The sequence below is a fragment of the Crocodylus porosus genome, unplaced genomic scaffold (assembly GCF_001723895.1).
Source record: "Crocodylus porosus isolate Cpor-Errol unplaced genomic scaffold, CroPor_comp1, whole genome shotgun sequence".
NCBI lineage: Eukaryota > Metazoa > Chordata > Crocodylia > Crocodylidae > Crocodylus > Crocodylus porosus.
The window spans coordinates 7,367-22,352 of NW_017728896.1; the positions used below are offsets into that span (position 1 = coordinate 7,367).

The 14,986-nt window shown below is 43.5% G+C and overlaps 1 protein-coding gene across 1 annotated transcript in view; it reads right to left on the reverse strand.

Moving 5' to 3' along the window:
- Positions 1-6,793: 6,793 nt before the first annotated feature.
- REXO2 (RNA exonuclease 2) overlaps positions 6,794-14,986 on the reverse strand; it is a 9,025-nt gene continuing 832 nt past the window's right edge. Inside the window, exons 2-7 of the mRNA XM_019556523.1 lie at positions 14,758-14,923; positions 13,427-13,504; positions 10,454-10,565; positions 9,580-9,688; positions 9,159-9,212; positions 6,794-7,215 (exon numbers count right to left, since the gene is read on the reverse strand). Of these exons, the coding sequence (XP_019412068.1) occupies positions 7,086-7,215; positions 9,159-9,212; positions 9,580-9,688; positions 10,454-10,565; positions 13,427-13,504; positions 14,758-14,923 (649 nt within the window). The 3' untranslated portion in view covers positions 6,794-7,085. The remainder of the gene's footprint in view (positions 7,216-9,158; positions 9,213-9,579; positions 9,689-10,453; positions 10,566-13,426; positions 13,505-14,757; positions 14,924-14,986) is intronic.

Genomic DNA, 14,986 nt, shown 5'->3' on the forward strand with positions numbered 1-14,986 from the left:
TTTTTAAAATTATTATCATTATTTCTGATGATGATTATCATTGTCTCTGGTGAAGTGGGGCCTGATACTAAAAGTTCATCTGGGACTGCCAGGTGTCTAGGTATGGCGCTGAGAGCAGGAGCACGTGAAGATGATACTCGTTAGCAAGACAAGTAATGGCCCAAGCACTATGTAGACATCGCAGATTTGCTTATGTTCACCAGGAGCATCTCCTGAGTGCAAAACAAAGCCCGGCGGTGCCGCCTTGAACACATGATGAGCTGGCAACGAAGGATTAGGCTGCAAACTTGCTAAAGAAGAAGCGCACAGTGTTCCACCTTCCTCCGTGCTCTGTTTCTGCACAGCCGTTGTGGCAGCTTGGAGCTTCTCATTTCACACCCATTTAAGCCAGTGCAAAACAAAACGTGCACATTTTGCAGCCCTTCCAAAAGCCGTTGAGCGCGGTAGATAGAAATGGTCAGTCAAAATTGCTACCGTAGGCGCACAGTGCTGCCAAGTTATTAGTTTGCAAATATTTTTGGCTCACCATTATTTGCTTTGTCAGGGAGCAAGGCAGGGAGAGAGGAAAGCAGGACGGGAATGTGACTGACTGTCCCCAGAGGCGATGTTTTGCAAAATGCTCGGCATCCCAAGCTCCACATCTGATTTTAGAGCCCTGGCTGAGGTTCATCTTTTGTTTGAAGATGAAAATGAGTTCTCTCCTGGGAGAGTCTACATCTTGTCAGTGGATATATATTACTTTGTAAAGGGAGGGATGAGAATGTCCTTCCTGCTTCAATTTCAGGAGCATTCGGGCCTTTTATTGACTTCCTCTTTTTTATTTTTTTTTAACCTGCTAAAAATGGAGGGCACTCTCTATTTGGGATTGATGACTTTATTTAAACTTTTTGCCTTCATATAAAGCACTTTTGAGCTTCAGTTGTTCCTTTGGCTGTTCTCTACTTGGTTGTAAATTTAAGATTTGTGTGGTGAGGGACACAAAGGGGAATTTTGAACTTGGGGAAAAAACACAGGCACCTTGTTGTCACCCTTTTTTCTACCAAAGACGGTGACAACATCACTCATGGTACTGACACCAGGAACGTAGTCAGCATTCGCAAAGCCCTCGGGTACCTTTTCCTTCGAAGCCCAAGGACAAAAGCAGTCATCAAAGCAGGAACTGTCTGGAAGATGCAGGTGGACAAAGAAAAATTCAGCGACTTTCATGGGTACGCTTGTGTGGTACGTGGCAATGACAACGTTAAGACCTTAAACACTCTTCAGTGATACCTGAGATATGATCAGTGCATATTCCACAAGCTGCGGGGTTGGAAAACAAATCAATGTGCTTTTAACCTGTGTCTGTTGGCTGTCATTTCATCTAGACTGAAAAAGAATAGAGAAAACGATGGTGATAATGAAAACCATGCGCTGACTGCAGCTGGTTTGCCCCCAGAAAGTTGACATTTTTGGACGTTAATTTTAAAAAACCGGGTAAAGGGCGGAATTCCTTAAGAATTGGGAGAAAAAGAGAAAAACGTATTTTTAAAAAATCCATATTACAATGTGAAAAAGAGATTGCTAGTTTTCCTGACACTGATACAATTGTTCCATTAACCCATTTAACAAAGGAAGTGACTAAAAATAATCAGTTTGCCGATTTCTGCAGCTTTGGTTAAGCGGATGCATTGGTGGCTGCTGGGGTTCAAACTGCCAGATCCACTGGGGGTGGTTAATCTGGCTTTTAATGCTAGCTTTTCACCGCTCTCCACTCTTCCAAAGGCTACGACTGACGCACAAACCGCCCCAGTGCTATTAAAGAGCATCAAGAGATGCAATGTCTCTAGCCTAGAACAAGGGAGACATTTCAAACTAGCATGTTTCTACTGTCCCCAAAACCCAAAATACTGCCGCTCTACTCTTCCATGAAAATTGGTGAGGAATAACGATGGTGACAACCGTCGATCCTTCTGGATCACGGTGTATGCATGAGAGCCACCCAGACCGTCAATGCATATGCCTGGGCAGGAATTTTTGGAGGAGTGGAGGCTGACATAATGATGACAAATGGGTTTAGGGAGAACCTGAATTTTCCTCCTTACCACTTGGCTCTTTTTGGAACCAAACCGGCAGCGGTGGAGATACCCAAGGTGTTTCTGCCTGTTTGGGACCAAGAACTTAAGTACTAAAAACCCTCAGAAAAGAGGCTGTTCTGTGAGTCCATTTTGGCAGGCTCGGGCAATCTAGGAATAAGCACCCAGCGCAAGGCAAGACTGATATCAGTCATTCCAGCGTCAGAAACAATAACTAATCTATGACTTGCAAAGCTTTTAATGCATTGAGCTTTGTAACGCCCGAGGCAAGGGCAGGCTTTTGCTGCTGATGGGGAACTGAGACCAGAGGGGACTTTTGAGTGGTTGTCTGAATGCCTGGCTAATGCCCCGAGTATTAACAGCGGAGGAAGGTGGAACATTGTGCGCTTCTTCTTTAGCCAGGCCAGGCTTCCTACGTGCTGAAGCTTCACTTCCAGTGTCTAATTCACAAAATTAGCAATATGCTGCTAACACCACCAGGTCTTTGCACGTTGTTTCCCTTGCCAAGTTGAATGACAAAGCCCCGGACAAGAAGTTCAAGTGCCGGCATGCTTTCCAGGCCATCCACAATTGTCAGCGTCTAATTTCCATTATTCAGTGGATTCAGAAATAAAAGGACGCAGCTCCTTAATGGCCCCAGGATGTGACCTTCTAAACAAATCGTTGTCATGTAGTGATGCGTGAGGCTTCAGTTTACAGGAATACTTCCCAATACGGAGCCGGAAACACAGTAAATGGAGCGAGCTGTTCAGATGGTAGAGCAGGCGCGTCACCGGTCCAGAGTGCGGCCAGGGGAAATGGCACGGACCACGGCCTGCCCTAGCCACGTGGTAGGACAGCAAAGCCTGGCCGGATGCCTGATCTTCTGCTGTGCTGCTAACTGCTAAGATCCTAAAGACCTGTTCAGCATAAAATGGAGCAGGTGGCACATGGAGAGACTCAGCACAGCACAGCCCTGATCCAGACCGGGAGTCGACTTGCTACGTGACAGCCTCGAGTCCAGTTTGTCTTGGCGGGTCTTGCAGATGTCTCTGCTGCCACTCATACTACAAGTTGGTATAAATGCATGATGATTAGCCGTTTTGAAAATCAAAACTTCATCATGTTACCAGAAGGAAGCAAAATTCAACACCTTGAGACCTGGAAGCTAACTCTCCTGCCCCAGCCTTTTGTTTCGAGCCAGATTTGCATACCTGCAAAACAACCTCAACCCAAGAGAAATTCCTGGCCCCGGAGAAGCTTTCATCACCAATCCTCCTGTGAAATACGTAATGTCGTAAGAAGAAAGGCGCATAATTCAACATCCCACTTGCCATCAGACACCTTTGAGGTAAATAGACTGCTCCAACTTTTATCGGAGCCTAATTTGCAGAAAATAAAAAAATGAACTGTACCAGCCAGGAGATCTTACTCTATACTCCAACTCTCCTGTGAAATATGAATTTTCATTTCTATTTGGGAGAAATTTTACAAACTTTGCATTCTCCGATGCCTTTGCATATAATCTTTTTATTCTCCTATGCTTGAGGAAGGGCACGTGTGCCTGAAAGCCTGCAGATAAAGAAACCTCTTTTTGCAGCTGTCTAGTTGATCTAATAAAAGATTACCACCTCTAGCACAGAACGCTTGTTTTCTCAAACCAATACGACTACAACCTTTATTCCTGATTATGATGGAGCACTTCCTCCTGTATTCAGTTGCAGCCATGTCTTTGCAGGCAGCTTTTCTTCTTCAAAGATGACCCAGGGATATACCCCCAGATCCGCAGAGCACATGCTAAGGCTAGCAGTGCTGCTAGCCACATCTGCTGATGACAATGCTTAGTCATCATTTAACATGGGATTTCCTGGGGCACTTCAGCTTCTCTCTTCTGTGGTTTGCTTTCCTTATTAAACACAAAGCAGCCGCCTACAGCTACTAACTGATCTAACACTGAACACCTGGCAAAAAGTGACCAAATAAAAGATGAAAGAGGCATTATTCTGGAAACAAAGGATTTGACCAAATGAAGCTGTGGATCAAACTAAGCAGTGCTTCGACTATTGTATAGTTTAAGACGCTGCCAATAGTGATTCCTGTACCTCCCTATCAGTCAATTCACTGCTTCTCAAGGCCTCAACCCTGGATTTCAGGGGCCCACGAGTCTTGATTTCCTGTTCCTAGCTTTGGCCAATGCCTCTAACGAATCTGGTACACAGGGTACGTTTTGCATGTGCTAGCTGGGTAAGTCTATACCTTGCCAAATGCTGTAACTCTGTATAAATGCGAAACAACGCCTTTTGTCCATGTAGTGGCATTGCATTCACAAGGTTTGCAAGGTTCCCTCTGGTGGCCAATCTGAACACACACAACTTGCATTTCACATCTAAGGCATAAGCATGCAGAGGAATATGCACTGCCAATAAAACACTCTCATTAGTGCCTGTTCTCAACCCAAGTGGAAGAGCCCTAGATACAGTTTGCAGAAATTAGTCACTCATCTTGTTTTGTCAGATAGCAAGACACGATCAAATGAGAAATGTAAGATTGGGATGAGATCCTCTTTCCCCCAGTGGTATTGGCAGACAAAAAATAAATAAATTTAAAAAAAGGGTAGAAGCGTGTTTTGTGCAACATCTAATTTCAAAACTACCGATCAAATTAATGCTTGTTTGAAGAGAAAATTGACTTGCTTCATAGGAGGTTCAATAGTGCATCAGTGAATCACCGTTTTCATGAAGATGCTGAATAGTATGTTTTCCCCATCGCATTCAACGATGATATCAAGCTCTGCTTTATTAGAAGCAGAATGAAAAAATATTGCAGTGGCTTTTTTTGTTTGATAGAGTTATATTTTATAGGTTCCTGCTTTCTAGTAATCCGTAGCCTGTATTTATATTTCCTTCAATAGCGATATGTCTAGCCAGTTAATATTTATTTTAATTCAATATTTATTATTAAACATTTACTCAATGTGACCCATTTTACTATATACTTAACATCCATTTACAGAGGAATAGAGTTGCATGGAGACTTTTCAGGAGGAAACTCCAAAAGCATGCAACCATCTTCCCTGGGACTCGAGGGACCCAGACCAGGCCCTGAAACGCATGCTAAACATGAAGCACGCTATGCATTTTAAGGATTGACATGGCAGGGCATAATACTCAGCTTGTGTGCATGACCTCCTTTATTGGTGCTGGGTCTAGCTGCATCCAAGAGCCTCAAAACTCAATCATCAAGCCCTTTCGTATAAGCGCAACACACTTGGTAATTCAGGCAGAGAACAAGGCAAATTTGGGAGGATGAAGTAAGCATTTCAAACCTGAACAGATGGAAGAGCTTGCAACCAACCCTTGTGAAACAAAATCACCAAAGTTAGATAGGACTTGCTTAGGAGAGTATATAGGTTTTAACTTGGTAAATGCACACAAGGAGTGAAAGCTGCAGTCATTTATTTTCTTTTAAGAAGTCAAAAGTGCGTTTGGGGGTTTCTTTCCTGTTATCACTTTGATCTTTTAATAGATTAAAAAAAAATCAAATTCAATGGGAGAAAAATGATACCCCATCACTAATCAAAAAAAAAAGAATGCATCTCAGGAAACAAACCAATTAGCAAGAGATGAAGACAGTTATCATCATGGCTCTGGTGTAGCACTACAGATATTTTCCTTCCAATATATTCATTTGAGAGCATTAGATGTTTGCAAAGCCCCAGAATCCCTTTCCCATAGGAGCCCAGATGCAGAAAAGGAACTATTAAAGCAGAAAACACCAGGACGAGGCATATAGACTGAGACTGATTCAGACACTTTTTCTGGCTACATCTAAAAACTGACGTTATTTGACTCCTAGGAACGTGACCATGTCATCCACCACAAACAGCTCGCAGTACACTCTGTGATTTGGGAATCCACTCGTCATGTTGTTTTAATCTAATCTGGTTTAATACGAGGCAAGTCAGATGATGTGATGCCCAATATTAACTAAATGATAAGATTTGAATATCTGTGAATCTGTTGCTACCTGAATTTTCTTATTGGTGAAAAAGTATCAGTCCTTTTCCCCCAGATCACGATTTATAGAAATTATCCTGTACTCTTGTACTTGTGTTCACACCAATGAACTAAACAGCAATATCTTCAAGGGCCACAGGGAAACTCATTATCTGCTTCTAAAATTTAGGAGTAGCCTATTAAAACCTGAAATATTATTTTGTGCATTACAGGTTGGCCCAGTCATCTCCGAAACATACTTCAGTCCTAACTTTCAGAATATACCTTTTTTCCCCAACTGAAACTTCGTCTCCATGATCACAACTCAGGTTTTGTACATAGCCCAATGGTAGTCTTGAAGAATAACCACCTCCACAGAGCTAAGAAGGGCTTTTGTTATTTGAATTACAGCACATTAGCAGGCAAAAGAAAAGACGGCTGTACCTCTGACACCAAAAGCATGGGAGGTACGCATGACAGCAAATGTAATAAATTCCACAGTCCTACTGCTTATTAGACTACACCAAATGATGTACAAGCTCAGCCTAGCTTTAAACAGAAAAGTGTGTTGTGTGAAGGGATTTCTTTTTACACTTGCACCAATATGACTGCTGTAGACTGCAATCCGTTACTTAGAGCATTTTATTTTACAAACTAAGGAAGGCTGGTTCACTTTTGTGAAGAAGACCATTATGCTGAGAAGTTTCTGGCTAATGCTGCTGTTAAAGAAAAGAGAAAGCCTGACAATTTCTTCTTTCAACAGAACTGGTTTTATTTGGTAACAAAAGAGTGCGTCTAAAACCAGATAAAGAGAAGTATCAAACAGCAGAATTTACCTGGTACATACAAACAAAGGAGCTGCTGAGACTTAAATGTACAGATTCACAGCTCAAACAGAAAAGCAGCAGCAGTTCAGACTTCCGTCCGTTTTGACAACTGTTAAGAAACAAGGTAACTGAAAGAAGCTGTTTTCCAGAAGAATGGCGAACAGAAAAGCACTAGGAGATGCATCTATGGGATGGCATTGCAAGATGAGAAATCAGCTTGCAGCTTTATCGCTTTCTCCATTTTCTATTAGTTTTCTTTTCTTTTCATCAGTTTTCCTCTTGAAAATGCTATCTCTGTAGAACTGAAGTTCTTTGATGCTTTCCCTGATGTCATCAAGGGCTCTGGAAGAAAATTAAACAGGGTTTCAAAATGCGCGCACACACACGTACACACGCACACACAGGGCTAAATCTGGCTTCTAATGCATTTTCTCAAATTCCAGACTGTAAGAAATAAAACTCTGAAATATATGGAGCACAAATCTATCAGTAATAAACCAGTCTTCACTAGATGCGGATTGCAGGAAGCAATAAAGGTTCAGCAGGGCTGGTGTGCGAGGAAGTAACATATGACTTATTAGCCAGTGCCACCGGGTGAGATACAAGTGTTTTCAAGCCAACAGGTTCCAGAGCTTTGAGAAGTAAAACAAACGTCAGTATTATCCTGAGACACAAAACACTGGATGAAAAATTGGTCCAGTTCCTGATTCAAATTGCAGCAAGCAAAGTTTAGGTTAGCTATTATGAAAAACTAGGAGGGTAATAAATTATCAGGACAGGCTACCCAGAGAGGTGGTCGAATCTCCATCCCTAGAGGTTTTTAAGACCCAGGTAGACAAAGTCCTGATAGACAAAGTCCTGTCTGGGATATACTGGGGCTGGTCCTGTTTGGAGCAGGGGGTTGGACTAGATGTGACCTCCTGAGGTCCCTTCAACCCTCATTTTCTATGATTTAGCAAATTATCTGCTAAGTGTGCCCTTGGCCAAGTCATTTCATCTCACTGTGCTTTGTTTCTCTTCCCATGTTATGTGAGGTCCTCAGGACAGCCACAGTAACTATGCATTTATGCATAAACTAACTACGTGAACAGTGTAAACAGACCCTGACTTCAGCTAGTGCCCCTGGGTTATTGCAATACAAGTAATTTTTTTTAAAAGGACAGATGTCAAGAACAGTATGCACTGAAGATCAAGGGGGGGGGGGGGAAAAATCACACCAGGATGTAGATTTTTGCCACCAAAAATGTCAAAAACCATAGTTAAGTACTGCACTTCCTGAATTCAGGACTCCATCAGCTAATCACTCCTTGATCTGAAGGTTTCGTTTCAACAAATGCTTCCCAAAAGTGCACCAAACCAGGCCTGTCCTCAACCAGTAAACCTCAGCAATAGCCAGACGTCACCTAGCCTTCCTCCCCCCCATTATACTTGAATACACAAAAGCTTCTAACATCAGCCGCGACAGGTAAACCTGTCTTCTGTGACGTGTGAGGCTCCAGGCTCTGATGCAGGCTGCTCCCTTGGCCTTTTCATCTTACCCAGGTAGTGTGTCATGCAGCTAAGAGAAGGGGTAAGGATTACTTCTACTTTCTTGCATCCCTTTGCAAGTAGCCACACCTCCTCACCACCCTCACGTGAAGGAATGTTGTTACACTGGAACAGGAATGAACATGAGCGTCCCTGCCAGTCGGTTAGGGTCCCAAAGGCGATTTTAGAACAGTAGTGCTCCTGTCTGTGCTAAACTACGATGGCTTAGTTTCTTGGTGTGAAGGAGTTAAAACAGTGGAGGTTTATTTATTCCACTGTGTTCAGCACCAGCAATCGGTCAGACAAGCTCTGATTTCAAAATCTTTTCTTATGAAACATGCAAACTAAACAACTGCGCTCTCTTCCAGTAGCACGCAGAGCCCCTGTAGGGACTGAAGCCTCAGTGCTAAGCACTCTACACAGAAACGCAAGGGGACTAATCCTGTTCCTCATTTAAGTCCCTGGGCATTGGCTTCAGCAGAGTCAAGCAAAGACCCAATTCCCTCTACCACTGGCCCTCTAGCAACACATCTGCTCCAACAGAGATGAGCAGAGCATTGCTAAGCTGGCTTTCACTAATTATCACTACGAGACCAAAGTGCTGAGAGACGCTGCATCTGGGTTGGCTTGAGCAGAAACGCGGGAGAGTCACTGATGGATAATGAAATGGTTCGGCTTTCGACACTTTGAGATGAAAGTGCATCATCCTTTTTAAGCGGGACTGATGTTCTGTTATAAAGGCAAAAGTGAAGCCTCACCTGTGAGAAGCTGCCTTCTTTGGTGCAAATTCATAGTCCTCTGGGTACCAGCGTCTGTGTATGGAAGAAATTAATTTTAAGGCTATAAATTAAATTTTAAATATATACCCGGGTGCCTCACTGAGTTTGCTGAAAATGGATGCAATAATTTGGGTTGGATCGGTATGCAGAAAAGTCACAACTTCAAGCAAGCATCAAAATAACATAATCTGCAAAAGCGAAATGCCTCCTTTACATGCAATTCGTGAAACAGACTGCAGTACTTTGTGTGTGGTGCGAGTGACGTAATGAAACAAGCTAAATCAGCGTCCAGTCTTCTTCCTAAATAACCCTCTTCCTTTGTTTTAGAAGACTAAATTAATCCCACTTTACAGATCTCCTCAGATCTCCTTACACCCATTTAACTTTGTGTAGTATTTACCTGCAAAGTTCCTTGACGGTGCTCACATCAATAATCCTATAATGAAGATGCCTCATGAATTGAGGCATGTATTTGTCAAGGAATTTCTTATCTGCATGAACAGAGTTTCCTAGAAAGACATAAAACAGGTATTTCTTTCAAGACACTACAAAGCTACATTAAATGACATCTGAACGAGAAACAGGCTAGGCAAGCTGGGGAAGGTTTCTAAGTCTCGTGTTCTAGTAAATATGATTTTAAAGGTTTTTGTCAGATTTGCTTATTAGGGAGCAGTTCTGTGAGTTTCAAACGTATAATCACTCTACATTAAATTCCTCAATTACTTTCTCTGCATGACACAGTAGCTGTAAATAGATGGCTCAATAAAAGCGCCAAACGTTATACAAACTCCAGGTTTTTCACCAAAGGGCAAAAAAGCCTTCCAATTAACATATTTCACTCGGATCATATGACTCTGACCCCTACGTGTCTGAGTAACAGGACATTTAGAACGTAGCTTTTGGCCATTGGTTTGATTCATATCAGTGAGGGGGTGGGGAAGGTGCCTATGCCAGGATACTGTTTATATTCTGCATTCACCAATTGCTATCAACAGTAAGTTATGCCAGTACTAACATAACCATACAATGAAGCATTAATGCTAACAGAAATTTAAGATTCCTGCATAATTTCTATGCAGTACTTGCTTTAGGCAATTTATGGATGGTTTGACACCCAGTGCTGAACTCTCTCTTAGTAAATGACACTCAATTTGCCTGCAGGAAGGAGGAGGCGAAAGCACCCCTGCCATGCAGGTTAACAGGCCTTCTGAACCCCAGCTGGGAGCTGCAGGAGGGATGATGTTATTAGTATTAAAAATAAGTACATATTTTACCTGCAAGAGGACAGAGGCCAGGGGGTGTTTGCTGTCGTACAAAGGACAGAAATTCATACTCTGCCTGCTGCAGTGAAATTGTACTTTCCTTCACAGCCTTAGTAAGGCCCGACTGCAAGAAAGAGCCATCCAACAGAAGTCAAATATTTACCACTACTAAAAAAATACTTGTAGCAAGTCTATACAGCAAACTATCTACCAACCCAACGTTATTTATATGTCAATATAGCCTACAGCATTAAGGAAAAAAATACAACTCAGCTCCTGTATTGCACTCTGGGAGATCTCAACATTTTGTTATCTATGTCAGTAGTGGCTAAGGATAGATTTCAATGCTGAATAGAATCCTACTCTGCAATCCCACTGACTTCCGTGGGATGACTGCTTATAGCGTATGGCACTGTACGTTATTGCTACAGATGCATCCAACGTGGACCACAGCAGATAAACCTCTATGATATTTTTCTACCTGCTATTTTATGGGGGATGGGGGGGGCGGGGGTCGAGTAGCCCCCAGTTACTTGGCCTTTGTAAAGAGCTTTATGTACATAAATGTATGTATTCCAGCAGAACATTTAAATAGCATTGTATCTATTTAACAAGAGGCACTTGCTAGTTTACAAAATGGATTATTTATTGGATTGTATCAGTGCAGTTAATGGTCTGTAAGCATTTCAGCAATAACCCCTGCTTTCAGGATTTCACAACGCACAGCTAGGTGTCTGCAGACTGCTCTCAGGGATGATTTTTGTTACTGTTTTTTAATCCAACCTTGAAAAATATAAATTGATATTTCTAAGTTGCCAAACTGCAAATAAACACAGAAGAGGTAATCTATGACATCCATCTTTTCAGATCTGCTTTAAGAGGTCCCCAAAGATTTATTTCCATCTGGCTGTGCTGCATATTTCCATGCTGTGCTACAAAAGACTACTTGGTAGACCCAAGTGGTGCTTAAAAATTTCATTGTGTGCTTGTATTTTCCTCTGTGCTGTAATTTTATCTTTCTTTAGCCAATTAAAATAAGTAGCTCTTCACAAACAGAGATGACTTGTGCTTCCATCTCCAATTCACCTGAGAAGCAGAGCTGTGTTTGGATTCTAAACTCAAAAAGGATCTACTTTATGATTTCCTTTTTGTTTCCCAAGTTCCTACTAATCTCTCCCACAGAAAGAAAGATGCCCAAGAGGGATTTATGGGTGTTTTATAACTTCATCGCTTAATCAAAAACTACCTTGAATTTAAATTCATGATCAGGGCTTGGAAAATCCATTCACTTTCTTGCCATTGGCAAGGAAGAAGCTTTCCCTGGTGAGTGAGAGCGCTAAAATAATCTATTTCTGCAAAATTTAAGCTTTCAATGAAAAATAAATTAGGTTTCCAGCCTTTGGGGATGGGGAAAAATAACCAGCCAAATATCAGCTTCTCGTAAATTGGCACAATGCTGTTTTCCTCAGTCGATTAGGGCTAGATCCACAAAAGAACTCAGGCCCCTCGGTCCAAGTACACCATCCTCAAAACCCCTGTTTAACCTCATTACTGACTACGTTTTTACTACATGGGTTTTGCTTCTGCCCATGTCCGGAATTGCCTTGGTTGGGTCAAACCTGAGCTGCTCAGTGCTTTTCTCATCCCCAACCCTCTGGCTAGGTGCTTCCCCATGTCCCTGCTCTGTTGGCCTGATCCCATGTGTATGCTCAGCATGTACCTACCACCCTCACAGGACCAGGCTCCATGCAACCGCGGCGGCAGTTATAAGGAGAGGATGAAGGGGCAAGAATTGAGCGTAAGGCTCTCTAGCCAAGTGACCGACTCATACCTAACACGAGGGCAACCCGGGATGTTATGGTCCAGACTGAACAGTTACGTAAGCAATCAAAACCACATAAGAAGTCCTTTGAGAGCAACTAGAACCCAGGTCTCATTTTCAGAGGCAACCTTGATCTCTACCTTGATGATGCTGTTTTATACTTAATAAAAGATTTCAAGGGAGGGGTTCAGGCTGGCCCCTACCACAGCTGCATGTGGTCAGGGCACTCTCAGCAAAGTGCAGAGATGTGCATTCGGCCAGCCCCCAGCATCTCACATGGCTTGGTTGAATGCTTTATCCAGCAGACAGTTGCAGGCAAGCTGAACAGCACCACTCCCTCTCCCTTCAACCCTGTTTTACAAGGCAGCAACTTCTCTGCAACTCAGGCACCTAGCACCAAGGGAGTCAGGGCTGTGAATCCTGACTCGAAGGGAGACACCCCGCTCTCTCTTACACACTTCATACTGGACTCTCTTTGCACAGCATAAGGTTCAGGCATCTAATTCAGGGCCTTAGATTCCCCACCAGGGCCCAGCCACCTAAACATCAAATGGCATGAGGATGAGCTTTATGGTGGCAAATTTTTTGCATAGATCCAGCCCTTAGCATTAGCCTCAGCACTGAGAACCAGACCAGATGTCAGTCAGTTTGTTTCAGGCTGAACACAAGTGGTGAGGCCCACATCCGCTTCATTTTATTGCCTGAGATTTCCCAACCACCAGCAGCTGAGGAACATCTAGCCCATTCTCCATCCATCTGCCTGTGTGGTAAGTCTCCAGGCCAGACAATACTGAACGGCCCTATTTCAGGTTACTGCTGAACAAAGTTGCTGGCCATAACGCATTTCAGGGCAGGCCTGCAGTTAACAAGGTAAACTGTGACGCTGGACTTCTGGATTCATCTCCAAGCTCTGCTGCGGTCTTCATGCGAGACCTTGGGGAAACTATGCAGTCTGTTTGTACCTCCCTTCCCAGCCTGTCAAATGGAAATGATATTTCCTTTCCCCCCATCCTTTGTCTGCTTTGTCCATTTATACTTTAAGCTCTTCCACATATAGGCACCCCCTCTGAAATGCTCAAACAATCCTGAGATTAAGACTATGAAGGTGGTTACACAGTTACAAGGAAGCAGCGATTCTGGTGCTATTTCTCTAGAACCATTACCTTCCCGTGATGCTCTTTACACCACTCGGACATGCCATCCAACAGCTCGTCTGGCTGATTTATAATCAGATTGGGGCCCTGTGGATGACAGAAAAACAAGCGGTGCAATCAAAGTCTAAGCAGCAGAATTATTCTAGTTTTACATCAGACAGCAAGAATCTGCGTCTTGCATGGATGGCTCTAGCTTCAAAAAGAAAATTACAAGACAACTACCCTCAGGTTGTTCCACTCTTGCCCCCAGGTGGCTTAGTTCAGCAGTCTCATGTGCCATGAAATGAGTCTCACTAGGATTAAACTTCCAGTGCTAGAACTACAGCTTTTAGTTGAAATACTCTTCCAAGCGACCTGACTGCTTTTACTCCCAAAAGGCCTTTTGACATGACATCACCCTGTTTTACATATGGAGACTGCTGGGGTTGGTGGCGGTTCTTTAACGCTGAATAATAATTCAGCCTGAAATGTGGAAGTCGCATCACATCCTTGTCTGTCCAAGCATCATCTCACCAGGTTCTCCATCTGAACCTTATTTAACAAGTCGTGATACATGAGCCGAGAGCAACCCGAGTTTCACTCCCAACATCGCGCCTATTCTGCAAGGCTTAGCTGCCAGAAAACCTTGTTCCTGTCATCACGGTATAAAAGCTACGATTTCTCCTGTGCAACAGGATAGCACGTCTCCACGTGGATACGGTCATGACATATGTCACTGTCATCTTCCTGGTTACAATCACCCTTAAATAAAAATTTGAAGCAGCCGCAGCTGGCAACAATTACAGTACTGAAAAGAATATGAAGGGCCCCAATGCTACAGCTACTATATATATACATATACACACACATACACATATTTCGTTTTTTACAGCTTTCTGCAGAATTGGAAAAGCTTCCTTTTACCTACGTGGCTGGAGGAAAAAGGAAAAAAAAGCTCATGATGCAGTATTTAAATGTTTTCAAACAACTGAAGTCTAGAAACATTTTTTTTTCCTGTAGAAAAAATAAAACATTGACATAAACTTGGTGTTCTGCAGCAAATAAGGGGGGAAAAAAACAAGTATTTGTATTAATTTCTAGGATTCGGCACATCTCCCTTCTGCGTGGCTTTGAGTCATCTTCCCGTTTTAGGCCAAGGGTGAACGAGGCCGTTTAAAGACGGTCACCGCAGCATGTAACGCACACCGGAACCGAAAAACGTGCGCCATAAACGGCTGCCTGCTGGGCTGCGCCGCTCCACGGGGCCTGTCTGGGTCCGGCGGCAACGAGAGCAGAAACACCCGGCGTGGATCAAGGCGACACGCGTGACACGTGCCCGGGAGGTGCCAAGCAGGTCCTACCTCAGCCAAGATGTTCAGGTCGGAGTCGGTGATGAGACACGCCATCTCGATGATGCTGTCCTTCTCGATGTCCAGACCCGTCATCTGCAACACGAGGCAACGGGGAGTCCGGCGGGGCAGAGGAGGGCCACCGTTCACCCCGGCGCAGTGTCGCGCTGTCGTGACTCTGGACGGGGCCCGGCATCACGCCCCGCGAGTCTGGACGGGGCCCTGCCCGCAGGAGGGCAGT